Source organism: Branchiostoma belcheri, unplaced genomic scaffold (genome assembly GCF_001625305.1).
Source record: "Branchiostoma belcheri isolate BF01 breed outbred unplaced genomic scaffold, Haploidv18h27 scaffold260, whole genome shotgun sequence".
Taxonomy (NCBI): Eukaryota; Metazoa; Chordata; class Leptocardii; order Amphioxiformes; family Branchiostomatidae; genus Branchiostoma; species Branchiostoma belcheri.
This window is the reverse complement of record NW_017803866.1, coordinates 66,240-81,966: the sequence shown is the minus strand read 5'-3', so window position 1 is coordinate 81,966 and position 15,727 is coordinate 66,240. Positions and strand designations below refer to the sequence as shown.

General features: G+C 39.9%; 1 protein-coding gene across 1 annotated transcript; it reads left to right on the top strand.

The window, feature by feature from the left end:
• Positions 1 to 10,025: 10,025 nt before the first annotated feature.
• LOC109472009 (neuronal growth regulator 1-like) lies at positions 10,026 to 15,727 on the top strand. The gene is made up of 6 exons (XM_019771580.1): positions 10,026 to 10,033; positions 10,356 to 10,484; positions 10,960 to 11,054; positions 11,493 to 11,673; positions 11,885 to 11,949; positions 15,537 to 15,727. The coding sequence occupies exons 1-6, from the start codon at positions 10,026 to 10,028 to the stop codon at positions 15,725 to 15,727; spliced, it is 669 nt and encodes a 222-aa protein (XP_019627139.1).

Below are 15,727 nucleotides of genomic sequence, written 5' to 3'. Positions count from 1 at the left end.
CTCGTGACGACTCAAGCATCGAAAACGGCTGCTATGAACAGGCTTACGAGATGGCTGTGTAGAGGTACTGTACCCATGTTAATCAACATCCAAGTCATACGTGTTAGAAGTCCAATATTCAGCATTTGACAAGTGATGAAGGAAATTTAAAAGAATTAACTTGAAATTATCAACGTCAGTCCATGCCACGCACGCCACTGTTTGAATTGTCCAAAATAGTTGCCTTGATATGAAGGTTGAAATTCAAAATCGGACAGACGATGAAAAGTTTTTTTTTTTAATCTATTAAATCTCTGTGTCTAGGCGTTTTCTGTGACGATCCTGGCGCACCGAGGAACGGTTCCAGGCGGGGCAATTTCTTCCAGGGCGGCTACGTGGACTTTTTCTGTGACGACGGCCTTATCCTGAACGGCGCCACCCCGACCAGGTGCCAGGCCAACACCGACTGGACGGAGCCGGTCCCAGTCTGCGGACTTACCGGGAGTCGGGGTGAGATTTGTCATTTTAGTGGTCACCTGTAACCGGTGCAATAGCTCAACAATCAGGTAACCGGGAGGTTGTGAGTTCAAATCCCGGCCGGGTCATATCAAAGCCTTTAAAAATGGCACATACTGATTTCTCTGCATAGCACTCGGCATCTGTGAGAAAGAGTGTGGGAAGGACATACAGCACTACCAGTGGGCTATAGCCCCCTGCTGTAGTGTTTGCACAACTGTGTGGTCCAAGGGATACAGAAATGGAGATGTGCACCACCCCCATGCCCTGCACAGTATACGGGGGACTGACTCCCCTTTCGGAGTGTACAGGCCTATAGTTTGCCTGGTTTCCAACATCGAAGTCTTTGATGTGAAGATAACGTTCCATTGTGTATACAGGTTTCAGATGTCTATAAAATCTTAGCTTACCGACATCAACAGAGAGATTGTAAAGAAAGGTTTGGATATACATGTCAGAGAGTCTACTTCTAAGTAAGGTACATATGTGTTGCTTATCTAGATCTACGTTGTCGCTATAGCAGATATATGAGAAACCACTGCGGTCAAGTATTTCTTTCACTTGGTGTAGCAGATTTTTCTTGTTACCATGCATTAACATATGTTTTTGAGATAGTAGAGCGTCAACTTGTATGGGATGTGTATAAGCGTCTAGTTGTCTCAGTCTTAACCAATACTTGACTAGGCGTACCGATACGTCTGTGTCTAGTAACAATCTACCGAGTTCTGCTTTGCAAGCTCCGTTGCTAGCGTTTCTGTGTACCCGAGGAATGTTTTTTTACAGAAGCGATAATGGACAGTTTCAATAGGACAGTTGTCATTTGAAAAATCTTTTCCCCAGATTTCACAACCATATAACATTATTGATCATTAATATTATACAAGTTGATTTTCGTAATCGATTTACACCACACCAACTTGTCTTGTTTCCGTTATTTTCGACATCCAAGTTGTATTACCTGTTTGTAGTTCATGGATTTCTGTTCTTGTGTTTAATATTTGTCAAATGTATAATATCGAGGAGAGGGCTTTTATAAGCACTATTGCATTTTTTTCAAATCCTGTTCAAAGGAAGTGTGAATAAAAAAAACATGTTTGGTCTATTTCAGCCGCCGCCGGTGGACTCCCTCCCTGGGCTATTCCCCTGATTGCCAGTCTGGTGGGGCTGGCTGCCCTCGCTCTGCTGGCCTGCCTGCTCCTAACATTCTGTGGAGCGTAAGTTAGGCCACACCGATTTAATTTTATGGATGACATCCTCTGAAGAACCCCCAAACTAGTGCGCGCGGGCGAAAAAAATAAAAATCCGGCCAAAAATAAAAATGCTACAAAACCACAGGAATACAAACCTGGTATTGTGAATTTGGCGCATTACATAGCGACGTATACGATAGGCCGACACATGCTGGATTTTTGCGGAATATATGAATCGACACTGCTGATGTATGTACTGAGTTCTTGAGTCTTGGAGCTTCGGTAGCCTGGCTGCCGTCAACCAGAGTTATCACCACCATGCACTACCCAGGCCTAAAGCCAGGCCAGAGCCTCGGAATACGTGATCTTTTTTTTTTTTTCTTTTTTTTTTTGAGATCGGGCGAAAATCAATGCGCGCGGGGATGTCATCCATAAAATTAAATCGGTGTGGCCTTATCTAAAGCTGCATTGTGTAACATTATTTTAGGACGATACAAAAAGTTCATTTCTCTGGTCATTTCTTTACTTGCACACTAAGTTGAACCAATCCTACTTAATTAAGGGTTAAAGACCCGCCCCGAGGTGAAGATGGTGTGATAAAGCCTTTTCAGTTGCTATAACCACAGAATAAAGCCACCAAGTGAGCGCAGCTATATGATAATTGCAAATAAGGACCATTCAGGAAGTGGAGGTGCCAAAATATGACATCTTACGAGTGTGTTTAAAAATTATTATCATATAGCCGGGTGACGTTGACCAATCAAAAGGCTCCATTCCACATTCCTTATGACACCGTAATGTCACAAATAGAGTCAAAACAGGGTCTTTATTCATCCCAATCCATACATTAAACAACCCAATAATCACCCGCATATGACCTCAGGTGACCCAAATAGAACACCGCTCTGTTCTAAAAAATCCAAAAATAACTTGAGTTGTGTTCCAATGACCTCAGGTAACTCCCATAAGAACACCTGTTCCCTGCCTTTGACCAAAATAGAACAAGTCCTCCCCCAGTGACCTCAGGTGACTCCGGATGGAACACAATGTTCTATTTAAGTTTGTATGTGTTACACAGGAATGCGTCACTCTTTAATGTGTACGTTTTGATGGGTTATATGATAATAGCGTTAATGCCCCGCCCTTACTCGGTGAATATGGTTTGATAAAGCCTGCGCTCACTCAGTGGCTTTATTCTGTGGTTATAGCAACTGACAAGGCTTTATCACACCATATTAACCTCGGGGCGGTTCATTAACCCTTAATTCATGCCTTATCGGGCTGAGTACAGGTGAACAGATTAAAAAGCATATACATGTTTGTAGTAAAAACAGAACTACTGATACTAATCTAACTACATCACCTATAAAACTTCTCTTATACAGAGGTTCGGCTTCTTCTCGTTTCTTTGTGATATATGTTAAAAATATAATTTGAGATGGGTATATCAAAGTGCATAACAAAGTGGAATTTGTCAGGGATAGGAAGTATGGAAACGTTCTTGTAATATATCTATAAAGATCATTTCTATCATTACTATATAAGCTACAATCTACGACAGAGTGGATTTTATCTTCTGTCTTGTTTCACTCACGCGAAATCTTTCCTTTTCACACAGAGGTGCAGCCGGCGCCGCTGCGGCTCCGCCCCCGCCTCTGCTGGCCGCCGCCCCGGTAAGATAACGTTATGTTAACTTTGTGTTGGATCTGACTTTAACTTTAAACATATTAGCATTTCTGTTTTTGCTATTACTACTACTATTATTCTGTTGGTATTCTTATTTCTTGTTATGTCATTTCTGTTAATTTATTTCATTTTGGTCAGGGAGCAAAAAAGTAATCTCCAGATTCGGTGGGGCACGTGACATACATTCCTTTCAAACCGTGCCCGATCAGGATTCTCCAAAACTGCATTCATTGTTGTTTGATTTTTATTGTCAGAGGTCAACGACCTGCTTGCGTATCTCGGCCGAATGCCGACGTGGTCCCGCAAAAGGCGGTGAAGCTCGCCCTAGAACGGACACATTATTTGACCATTACTGCTCTTTAAGTTGCTGCCACGTAAAATTTGGTATTGCATATAAATAAAGAAATATCACCCTGTAATCCATGGTCAAGTGAAGTCACATTGAAATCACATTGCGTTCAGACGCAAATCGCGATGCGGGAAGGCCGATTCGAAACCACCTCTAGAAGTGGTTTGGGACCGAGGCGCTTTCAATGTGATTTGGAGCGTTCAGATGGAGCCACTTGAAACCGGCTTCGGGGGAAACCACATGTAAAGCGCCGTCACTGACTTCATATGAACAGGGCCAAAGTCCCCTTGCCCCACCGAATCTGTTTGGAGATTAGAAAAAAGGGATTTCCTGTTTCCCCTCGGTGTTTTACAAGTGTGTGTGTGTAACAAAGCTAAAATAAATTTAAATTTAACTAGTTTTCCTGTCTTAGATAAAATCGGGAATGGTGATGTGTACATAAATTGACGTATAGAACGAACGAAAGTACTAACTGACACGTCTTTGTCTTGTTTTCTCTCCACACACCCCACACCTGACGTTCCTGACCCCTGACGTTCCTGACACCTGACGTTCCTGACACCTGGCGTTCCTAACACCTGACCTTCCTAACACCTGACCTTCCTAACACCTGACGTTCCTGACACCTGACGTTCCTGACACCTGACGTTCCTGACACCTGGCGTTCCTGACACCTGACGTTCCTGACACCTGACGTTCCTGACACCTGGCGTTCCTGACACCTGGCGTTCCTGACACCTGACGTTCCTGACACCTGACGTTCCTGACTACCTGAATCGGCGGCCAGATCCAGAAAGAATCCCAGGTGGCCATCGTCGAATTCGTCAAGGACCCGGGAACGGAGGTCCAAACTGCCATCGCCAAAATGCACTAAAACTGGTGCAAAAATTAGCATTAGCTAAGCTAAATATTTTTGTCAAACTTTTGACAAATTTCCATTCTTTGTATTCGTTTTGCTTATCATTTTATCAATGCCCAAATTCTAAATTTTTTAACTTAGTTAAGGAGAATGGGGAAAATGCGTCACATTACCATTTAGAAGTGTTTCGTTCTGTTTTATTCTATTCCAGTTTTTAAGTGATTCACCGCCGTCTATTTCCATACTGCAAGTTGTAATGTTTCGTAACAGTTAGCTTTTCGGCAAACAAGCATTGTCTTAAAGTAGGTAAAAACAGAGCGGAAGTGTCCACAACATAAACCAGAAAAAAAACGCAACAGAACACAACTTTAAGATTAACTATCCCATAACGTTAGTATTCTTTTCATCTATCATTTCAGTTAGATACCATTATATACTACATGACGTTGTATTATCTTAGCAATAGAAGTCAAAGTTGAGCTGACATTATCATGGTGGCTAGTTTATGGTGGTAATAATGACAGTAGTATTGTTATCATGATTATAGTCTTAGACTTAGTTAGAGGAATGCCAACGGAACACAAAAATAGTTATGAGAACATGCAAATGTCAAGATGTATTACATCTAGTTCAGTTTGCTTAGTTATGGATTTATCGTAAAAAGGGTCAGTGCGCCCTTGTCAAATACGTACACATTGTACTACGATAGATAGTCTTACATCTAATGATAACTAAGTAGTTCTATAGAGTAAAAACAATTTGATTCTTTCTAATGTAACGGAACATTCTATGTATAATAATATGTTTTCGGAGTTCTGCACCTCTGTTTTTCGCCGGTACAATATTGCATGCAGAATTTTCCTCGCTTTCTATTTGAGTGACAGAACGCGTTTACATATAATGCAGTAGCGCATGCAAACTTACATTTAATGTTGGTATATGCCATTGGATTTCCTGAGGTTTGCGTATGCTTTCATGAGCATTAATAAAACGTAGAGCAATATGGTGGTAAAACATCGACTTAAAGACCATACACGACACCACAGACACTGAAATACACAATTTCTTGACCGTGACGTCATTGGTAACATTTATTTGGATTAGCAGGCGGCAGAATTAAAGAACTGGCCATGGAAGGATCAATTTGAGGATGATTTTCTAGATACGATGTTTTCTAACACCAAAAGATTATGTTTTTTTTTTTGTCCAAACGCCTTACGCGAATACATTTTCATATGCTTTCATTGTTGTCCGTGTCATATTGTTTTTAAAATATTTGTCAGTAAAGACCACGTTTTAACCACGACTTTCGAATTCAGACTTCTGATAGGTGTTTTAGATTTTCATTAATATGTTGGATAAGGTGATTGAACGATACAACACACACGTTTTGGAAACAAGGATCTAATTTCCAAAACAAGACAGCTAATTATGCAGGACACTTGCAGGACTAGTGTCCTTCCTCACTTTTGAATCGTACGACGATTGTGCAATGTTTGTAACCCTTAAAGTAACACTGCGTGTATAGTAAAAGGCATATTTTAGTCAATATTTACATATGTATTAAAGTTTGTCAGAAAATTTGAAAAAACGCTGATGACCCACGTGTGTAGTTCTTAGTGCAAAATTTTAAGTAGAAAGGCGTCAAATTCTCTAGGGTTTAGAACTAGTATTTAGTGATATTTTGGAAACATGTATTGTTTTCCCTCTGGTATTTCAAGTTCTTGACAATGGAGTCACCTGTTGTGCCCCTTTCATGCCCACCAAACACGCACCTTCACGAAAAGGAATTCGAAACGGAAACACCGAGAGAAACTGTCTTGTCCAATCGCATCGCGTGTCACAGAAGGCATTCCGTCCGTCATTCAGTCTAACCAACCGTGGCGACCCTAATGTTGACCTGAAAAACATTGTTTCCAACAGACCCTGAGAAAACCAGCGGGCGTGAAGCCAAACAAAGCATGGCTTAACTGTTTCACTAGCACTTTAGACAGGTTGAAAAGTTAGGCTATGTATTTTAGTAGTAACATTTTGTATTTAGTTGCCGTTTTGATTCAACTGACGTGTTCAATTTAAGTCCAGCAGTACGTTTTACATAGATGGGGGATATGTAAGATCCAGGTACCGTGTTAACCCCACTAGAGTTTCACCAGGTGTGCTTTAAGCGGTTGATTGACAGTATTGGGTGTCGGTCAGGGGTGTTGGGTGTCAGTCTGGGGCATACACAGTCTCAGTGTCACAGTGTTCGGTCAAGACTTCCCCAGCCACCTTCCCCCCATTTCTTCCTGTCAAATGCTGTGCAGATGTTGCTCCGAGTGTGTCTTGCGTTGTGCTTTGCTGTTACAGGTGAGTTTGTCGTCTTACCTACCTGTATCTCAACAGATACAGGCCTTATACAGGAAGTAGTGCGAAACAGGTGCTTGAGTTGAGGTTGTTATTTGAGGTCAACAACACGCACAGTTTGCAGTTAGAAAAAGTAAATAAACTGATAAAAATTCCGCATGTATGCAAAGTATACTTTATATATAAGTATACGACTAGCAATGCAAAATTTGGTCATGACTTCGACCTTTGAAACTGAGCATGAGAAATGGTAAAACCCGTTTCACTTTTAACGCCCCCCCTCCCCAGATCCTATTTTGAGCGCCATGTCGACATTGATATCATCTCCTAGACTAAAAGTCGATTTGCCTCTAGCTTGAAGAAAAAATCTTTTTTTTTCAAGCCCCAATATCTTCGGTGATCTACTTATAGTCTGAGATACGGTATGCAGGTATTGCACTGCACGTGCATGTATATTTGCAAGCTAGAATTAAGAATAATATTCCAAGATGTTGGCTGGTTTTTGAATATTCTTTCATCTTTACGAGTGAAAAAGTGCTAGCAGGTTATTGTACACCTACGTAACGTCGAAGATGAGCAATACGTGATAATAGTTGTGTTAATTTTTAGGACCATCCTACGCTACGTATCAACCTGTTAGATAGTTTTCTCAGGCCACCCTTAGCCGTATTGGGATGTCGTAATCGGTAGACCATTTTATATTGGGAGTCTTGGCAGAGCCCAGGATTTTTGTGATCAGCCTGTGTTTTTCTTTTTTTATTTTCTAAAAACAATATAGAGTAGTTATTGAGTTCAGTTAATAATCATTGAAATGCGTTAGAATCGAATATGTGTCTGAAATGACGACATTCAAACATGTAGAGGAACAACGTGAATAATGACAAGTTGTCAACTAGCCTTTACATGTGAGTAGAGTTCAGTAGATTCGTCAAGTACACTATACAGGATCGCACAAGTCTTGTGCCGCATCGGGTGACAGGTGTGTGTGTCCAGTTTATTTTCACAGTTGGATGTAGCCAATTTCTAAATTTTTGCACACCTTTCAAATGTATATCTAAAACTAAAAGCAACTGAAAAGGCACGTGCCTTTTGAAACCTTGGTTCTACAGATTTTAACCTCTAATCCTATCAATCTATTGTGACTGAAATAACAAGGATTTGCCATGACTAAACTCTTGTAGTGGGCCCTGGTTTGCATGTTAATATGTTTATGTTTTCCTTCCTGGATATGTATTGATGTCTGATTGTTTGCCGAGCCTTTGTGTATTCATTTGAAAAACAACTAAAATTGGTCTGTTGGCCACTTTTTATTGAAGTTATGAGGGAAGTGGTCAGGGTAAGACAAAATATAACAATATCCCAATGTGACCGATTACATAATTGAAATCCTAATAAATCCATTATCATATCAACAAGTTTGAAATAGATCTATGTAAAGCTCCTTGATCATAATTTCCCAATTAACCCTTAACCATACATAGTATCCTTACATAAACATGATTTTACAAAACATCTTACAACATTGCTGTGCAGGGTTTTAAACAAATATATTTGCCATTTGTCAATCTGCTAAACCTGTTGTTTTCGTAAAGGAGTACGAAGTTTTGTTGTACACAGCCAGATTTTCTTGGTCATTCTAAACATTGTACTAGGATGATAGAGAAATGGATTGTGGTAAAAATGCCTTGAAAAAAATGCATGACAGATCTGTAGAAGAATACTGAAAATGCAAGAAAATCGGCCATAACTAGATTGTAATACAAGAACTGTACAAACATCCCCCCACTTCCCTGATCCAAAACTTTAACCAAAGTCTGTGTAACGTTCCCGTACAAGTGTTGACATAGCAAATATCTGTCAGTTGTCTCTCACACCCTTCTACCCCATTCCCCTCCCACGCTCTCAGTGTGTTTCTCTAACAAAATGTAACTGTCACAGTATCTTTTTCCAAACCTAAAATCCCGCGCACATTTTCCACAACATCTCTTTTTGTCTGCAAACTGTGCCGTGTTTATGGGGAGGTAAATGATTAAAAAAAATTGATCTCAGTATCATTTGATAAACGTGATTTTTTGAAAGAATGACGTCATGTCTAAAATTTGTGGGGTCCAAATCTGAGGTCAGCAACGGTCATCTCGAAGGCATACCCCTGAAAAAAATATGGCGGACGACAAAACGAAGGAAATTATAGCTTTCTTTTATTAAGGGTAATTGTTAGTCGCCATAAAGAAGAAAAGAAACTTATTATCTTCGAAAAAATTATGGTGATGAAAAATGCACAGTAAACTGTCTTTTTAGCAACTTTTTTTTTGGAAATTGCATGTTGTCCTTGACACGCATCGCCAAGGTCATTCCTTAAACAATTAGGTGTGGAACAGGTAGTGTCGTCTGGAAAAATGAAAGAAAAATTTACACAAAGTCTTTTTCTCTTATAAAGGCAACTCTTTCAGTTGTCTGATTGCGGGGAAATATTGAACAACAAAACAGAAATGTATTTTGCCAAAATCGGACGAAGGCGTAGCCCTATGCTAGGATGCAATACGTACTGGTCGCTTTAAAAGCAGTAAGAAAGTAGAAATATCTTAAGTTAGTATTTTGAATGTACCCATGGAGTTTCATTTAAAGTCTATTGTCTGTACATCTTACCATTTACGTCTTTGATATATCTTTGACGTTTTATCTTTTTGAAATCCACAAGAAACTAGTGCCCAATCGAGAGGCTCTATAAGGGGATTACAGGATGTCGGATTCAGTGATTAATGGTTGACATGGGAGAATTCTGGAAGCCGAGCAGTGCATAATTATCCCTCATTTTGTGTTATATTTCAGTCGCTGCGGAGGGAGTCAGCCACGAGAGGGGACAAAGCCACACGTTCGAGTGTAACTTCCCGATTAGCGTGGCCAGATACACGCTAAACTGGTAGGGAAACAACTTATGGAAACAGTCTTATGGAAATCATGTGTAGCTCCTTATTGGAGCAGCAACATTTTTAATTTGTGGAGGAAGGGGACACGAACTTAGGTGCCGCCAGGGCAAGGGAGAATAGTGAAATACTGCCTGATACAGTACTGTCTTTGCGGCCACCGAAAGATCTGTTTGGAGATGAGCAGGTAATACAGCTCTTTCTGTGGATACAAGTCTCCCCACGAACAGACAAGTACCTACCTGTAATTGGCAACACCAACCCCCAACCCCCTTAACAGTGTGTGTGCATATTTGTTTCTTACAGTACGTTTGTGTGTGCGTGTTTTAGTGTGTGTACATGTATGTGTGCGTGTGTTTGTGTGTGTGTGTGTGTTTGCGTTTATGTGCTTTTGTTTGTGTGTGAGCGTGTGTCTGTGTGAAAAAGAGAGTTTGTTTGTGTGTATGTGTATGTGTATGTGCGTTTGTGTCTGTGTGTAAATATTATTTTTCTTCTGTCGTTTCTTACAGGCACAAGAATGACGAGTCGGTCATGAATTACTTTTCTGACGACCCAGCTCCGACCTTCACCGGTGACCTTGCGGACCGCGCAGGCGTCAGTCTGGTAAACAGAAGGAATCTGGAGATCCAGAACCTTCGGTAAGTAGAAAATGCAAACTTCCTAATATTATATCTAGTATATAATATAATAATAATAGTCAGAAGCATATATATTTTAGTAAAATGCATGCCACATCATATCTTATGGCACTTTGTGTACTACTTTTTTTATATATATATTCCGAAACATGCAATAACAAGACGTGGTGACGGCACACTCAAGTTTTTTCAACTTATATTAATGCCGCCACCAACACAGGGACAGAACAATACTCATTTACACCTGAGCGAAGTGAGGAAAGTCGTGTAAAGTGCCTTTCCCAAGGGCACAAGATCGGTGGCATGTCAGGACTCGAACCCGGGGCCTCTGGTTCCGAGTCGAGAACGCTGCCGCTGCGCCACACGACCCTCTAGTGTACTACTAGGGTAGCATGTCGGAAATTAGGAGGTTGTAAAAGTTCTAAACAATAAATCTGGAAGGAAGAAGGCCGTATTGATAGTCATGTTTTTTCAGGGTCTCTGACGAAGGGGAGTACTACTGCAGCGTAAGCGAGCTCGGAGCAGGCAGCCAGAGTGGCGATGGGATGAGGTACCAGCTGGTGGTGTATGGTTGGTTTCCCATTGACTTCCCTCTTCTCCGATCCAGTCCTGCTTTTGGTACAAATCATTGCGCTTGTGTCATTTCTACAGTAACAAAAATCATATGTCATTCCATTGGACAAGATGGGAAATTTACTGAAAAAAGACTGCATCTAGAGTGCAATACACTGGTAGCTATAGGCGCACTGGTTCTGTAACCACAGATTGAGGTCAAGTTTGCAGTCCAAATGGTCTTTTTGAAGTGAGTCCACCCACACAGTTACCGGAGATATACCAACTTAGGGGGTGTCACAACAATCTTTTACAACAATCTTTTACTACTAGTATCTGTTGTAAGCGCGTTAAAAGTACGCCAGACAGTCATAATTTTACAACGCGTAATATTTTCTGGAGGTTGAAAATCTCCGACTTCTTGCTTCATACTTGCTTCATGTTTTCCCCTCTCAGTACCCCCTTCGATCTCCGTGAGTGGAGGACCTTACGAGGCGGAGGTTGGGGGGAAGATGATGGTTACCTGCCGTGCGAACAGCCATCCCCCCTCCAACTTCACATGGACTAGTCCTCTTGGTAACGTGTTACACGGGGCGGTGTTGGAAATTGCCAGCATGACCACAGCCGATATAGGAAGGTAAGTCTTGTCTTTTACCCTGTCTTTTGCCCTGCTTTTTAAACAAACTAGCGTTTCGTTAGATGTTTATACATGAACATTGTGATCCGTTGCCGCCATATTGGTGAAGCAATTGTAACCAAGATGGCGACCGGTCATAGTTTCTATAAAGGTCATCCGTCGCCTAGCAACAGTTGCCAAGTAACCCAATGATACTTCCCTCCTTTGGCAGGTACATGTGCATAGCAAACAACGGCTATGAGGTCGCCTCTGCGTATGTGGACATCTCCATTAAAGGTACAGCAAATATGGCATTTTTTTCGCTACAGCTTTTAAGGGCCTCCTTAGCAGGCTAGCGGATTGGGCAAACTAAATACCAATACGAATGGACATGCAATCAGAAAACTGCACAAGATAAGCCGAAAATGCCCAACCGTAAGCCTGCTTCAAATGCTATCTTATAACCAATTGCTGAATTGTGTGTTCCCTTGTGTGCTTTGGCTTCATAACTACATCACTACAGCAATACCTTTCGTGATCTACTTATAGTCTGAGATACGGTATGCAGGTATTGCACTGCACGTGCATGTATATTTGCAAGATAGAATTAAGAATAACATTAAAAAATGTTGGCTGGTTTTTAAATATTCTTTCATCTTTACGAGTGAAAAAGTGCTAGCAGGTTATTGTACACCTACGCCTGTTAGATAGTTTTCTCAGCCCCCCCCCCTTAGCCGTATTGAAATGTCGTAGTCGGTAGGCCATGCACTAATAGTATTAGTTATGCTGGCTAAATATAGATTGATTTGCATAATTTTGGGGGAATTCTATAAATCAGCTGCTTGTGACTTTTGAAGCTTGTGACATTGGTAATTGAAAATGAGATAAACACAGGCAGATATTGATTATGTAAATGAAGACTTAATTTGCATAATTAATGAGAAAATGTTATACTAATTATGTAATGATGACTGCCTGGAATTTCATACTTATGGTATTTGAAAGTTGAGTGAACATAATGTTTTCAAATAAGGACCTCATTCGTATAAGTTATAAGGAAATGATAGAATGGCATTGTTTGTTCATATAATACTGCCGGCTGGTAGAAAATATGATAAACTGATATAATTCGTCAAAATGAGTATTTTATTTGCACAATCAGGGGGAAAAATCTATAATTTGTCAGCCATACAGATGAAAATCATTTGGCGAAAGTACGAGCTCGAGGATATCTAGTATTATTATATATATATATATATATATTTATATAAGTAATTATTTATATCATTGCTCAAGCCTTTTAGATAGTCACACACTAAAAAATAATGGAGCCATATACGTTACATTTCTAGATCAAACTACAAGTACACTGGCCACTACAAAGGGACAAATGGGTATGCGTAACCGAGTATTGTATTTCTTAATTTGTTTAGATTGTTTTCGTTGACTGTTGGTTTATAAATTTCCTTCAGAATATTTTAGCGATTCCCATCATCTTCTTTATGGTTTTGACTATAGTTTTGCAATTGTAACTACGTGTTTTTTTTTTCGATTGTCCACAGTTGTCTCCTCAGCCCCTGACACCGCATCCAAATCACCAGGTGAAGGCAGGGGAAATTTTTCTCATTTAACTTATTTTCTAACTGCACCCTGGGGTCGCTTTCACAACTTATTTCTAGTCTGCTGTAGTTTTCTTTTAGTTGATTGTATTTTTTCTTTCATCTTTTTTTTTATTTGTACTGCATATCTGTTTTAATCAGGTTCTTTCGATTACGTTACTCTTTATTGCAGAAGCCGACCATAGTGACTAGATATGGTCTGATGGAGGAAAAAATTATCAGAAATGATGTATAACAGAGACTTTTGAAAGAAAAAAAATGTTTTAAATTCAACTCATTGATCATGACTTTTCAAAAGTCATGATCAATGAGTTGAATTTAAAACATTTCATGTCATGTCATGACATGTCATGAGTAGGAATATGAATAGATAGGTAGATAGATAGATGGATAGATAAATAGGATGAAGAATATTAATCAAAACTGCTATTGGAGAGAGTCAGCTACAACTGATTGTAAAGCTTGTTTTTAATCTCAAGGCCATGTTGATTTGATTATATGGATGACATCCGCGCGTGCATAAATTTTCGGCCGTTTTCAAGAAAAAACGTTTTCAACCATACTGTAAATCGTACAAAAAGTTATGGAGAAAATATATAGCGTTTAGTGACAAAAAATATTGGAAAACGAAATAAATGTGGAATCAAACGAAAAATGTAAAGAAATGATGGACTATATTATTTGCCATACTCAGTCTGTGTCATTCATGGTCATGACCAGGTAGATTTCATAAATTTTTTCCCTAACTATTTTTTATTCGCACGCCCAATCAGTTTCCAGAGGATGTCATTCATATAATCAAATCAGCATGGCCTAATCTGATTTATATCTTTTAAGAAATCGACTTTTATTTCCAGAAGCACCGATCGCGAATTGTTCAGGACCCGGAGCTGTAGCGGGGGCTGCAGTTGGCTGTTTTACCGGCGGGTTACTGGTAGGGGGCGCTGCGGTGTACTTGTTTCTACGTTTCACGGCGGCAAAGAATGACGGGAAAATAGGTATCGTGTACCCACTGCTTCCAAAACATTACCACTTCTATCATGAATTATTTAAGAGTTAATGACCCGCCCCGAGGTGTTTAAAGTGTGAAAGCGCCTTGTGTAGGTTGCCATAACAACCGAATAAATCACCGAGTGAGCTCGTGGTGGTTCATAGCAACTAACAAGGCCTTTAATATCACACCATATACACCATATACAACAGGCGCAGGTCATTAACGTTATTATCACTTAGCATATAACTATTTTAGTTTTATTTTAACTAAGGCCATGTTGATTTGATTATATGGATGACATCCTCCGGGAACCCCAAAATTGATGCGCGCGTGCGAATAAAAAAAAGTTTTGCAAAAAAAAAAGTTGTTTTCATTGTGAAATCTACGTGGTCATGAGGGTTGAACAAATGGGACGGAATATGGTTTGGCGAATAATCTAGTCTTCAAGTTCATTTATTTCTTTACAATTTCGTCTTTTTTCGTTTGATTTTGGCATTCTACGACATTGGTATGGTTTTTTTGTAACTTACGGTATATTTTTGCTCATTTTGCAACTGTTTTGTACGATTTACAGTATGGTTGAAAACTTTTTTTTTTTGAAACGGCCGAAAATTCATGCGCGCGCGGATGTCATCCATATAATCAAATCAACATGGCCTAATCGTATAACATGCAAAATTGTACGTCCATTTGGGATCACCCTCGGTCATTTGAACCAAACGCGTGTTCCATTGTCCATTTGAGGAGGTATTAATTGAATATTTCAATAAAAAAATTGCATACAAAGAAAGAGGAACGAATTATGTTTTCATGTCCTTCCACTCAAAGTTCACTTCTAGTTGTATTGACATGATTTCCTCGAAGAATTATTTTATGTTGAGACGGCAAAGATTCTATTCAACAAATACAAATGTTAGCAAAATGAGTTGAGTCCTCCTCCATAATAGTAGGGTCAAGTGGTTAATTACTTTAATGAATGTCTACTTATTAACTAGTGCCAAATATATAATATTTACCTTCACATGGTATAACAAACTCTGTTTATTCTTGCTCAAACACACTCATCTCTCTCCAACGTTCTGTTACATATATCATCATGAATGTAATCCAACACCACAGGATGACTTCTACAGCACCAGTTATCTTAACGTTAGTGACAGCCGTCTGGTTCAGGTCATTGACCCTGTTTGTTTGTTTGTTTGTTTGTTTGTTTGTTTGTTTGTTTGGAACGGAAGAAAAGCAATAAACGATTTTTTCCACTTCTTTTACAGACGTAGGCGACAGACAGGCGACAAACGTGCCTCACCCAAGGATGGCGTCACAACGACCCGGAAGCGGAAATGACGAGTCGGAAGTTCCCATGGAAACCATCCAACCACTAACCGTCCAGCCGCCCCAGCCCAGTAGTCACTACCAAGAACTCAAGTCTGCCATCTACCTGAGTCTGCAAAACACTGAATAG

Excerpts from the sequence above, each read along its gene's own strand:
- LOC109472009 (XM_019771580.1), top strand. Across the intron at positions 11,055-11,492 it reads GTACCAGCTGGTGGTGTATG|TACCCCCTTCGATCTCCGTG; the intron begins GTTGGTTTCCCA and ends TTCCCCTCTCAG. Across the intron at positions 11,950-15,536 it reads TGTGGACATCTCCATTAAAG|ACGTAGGCGACAGACAGGCG; the intron begins GTACAGCAAATA and ends CTTCTTTTACAG.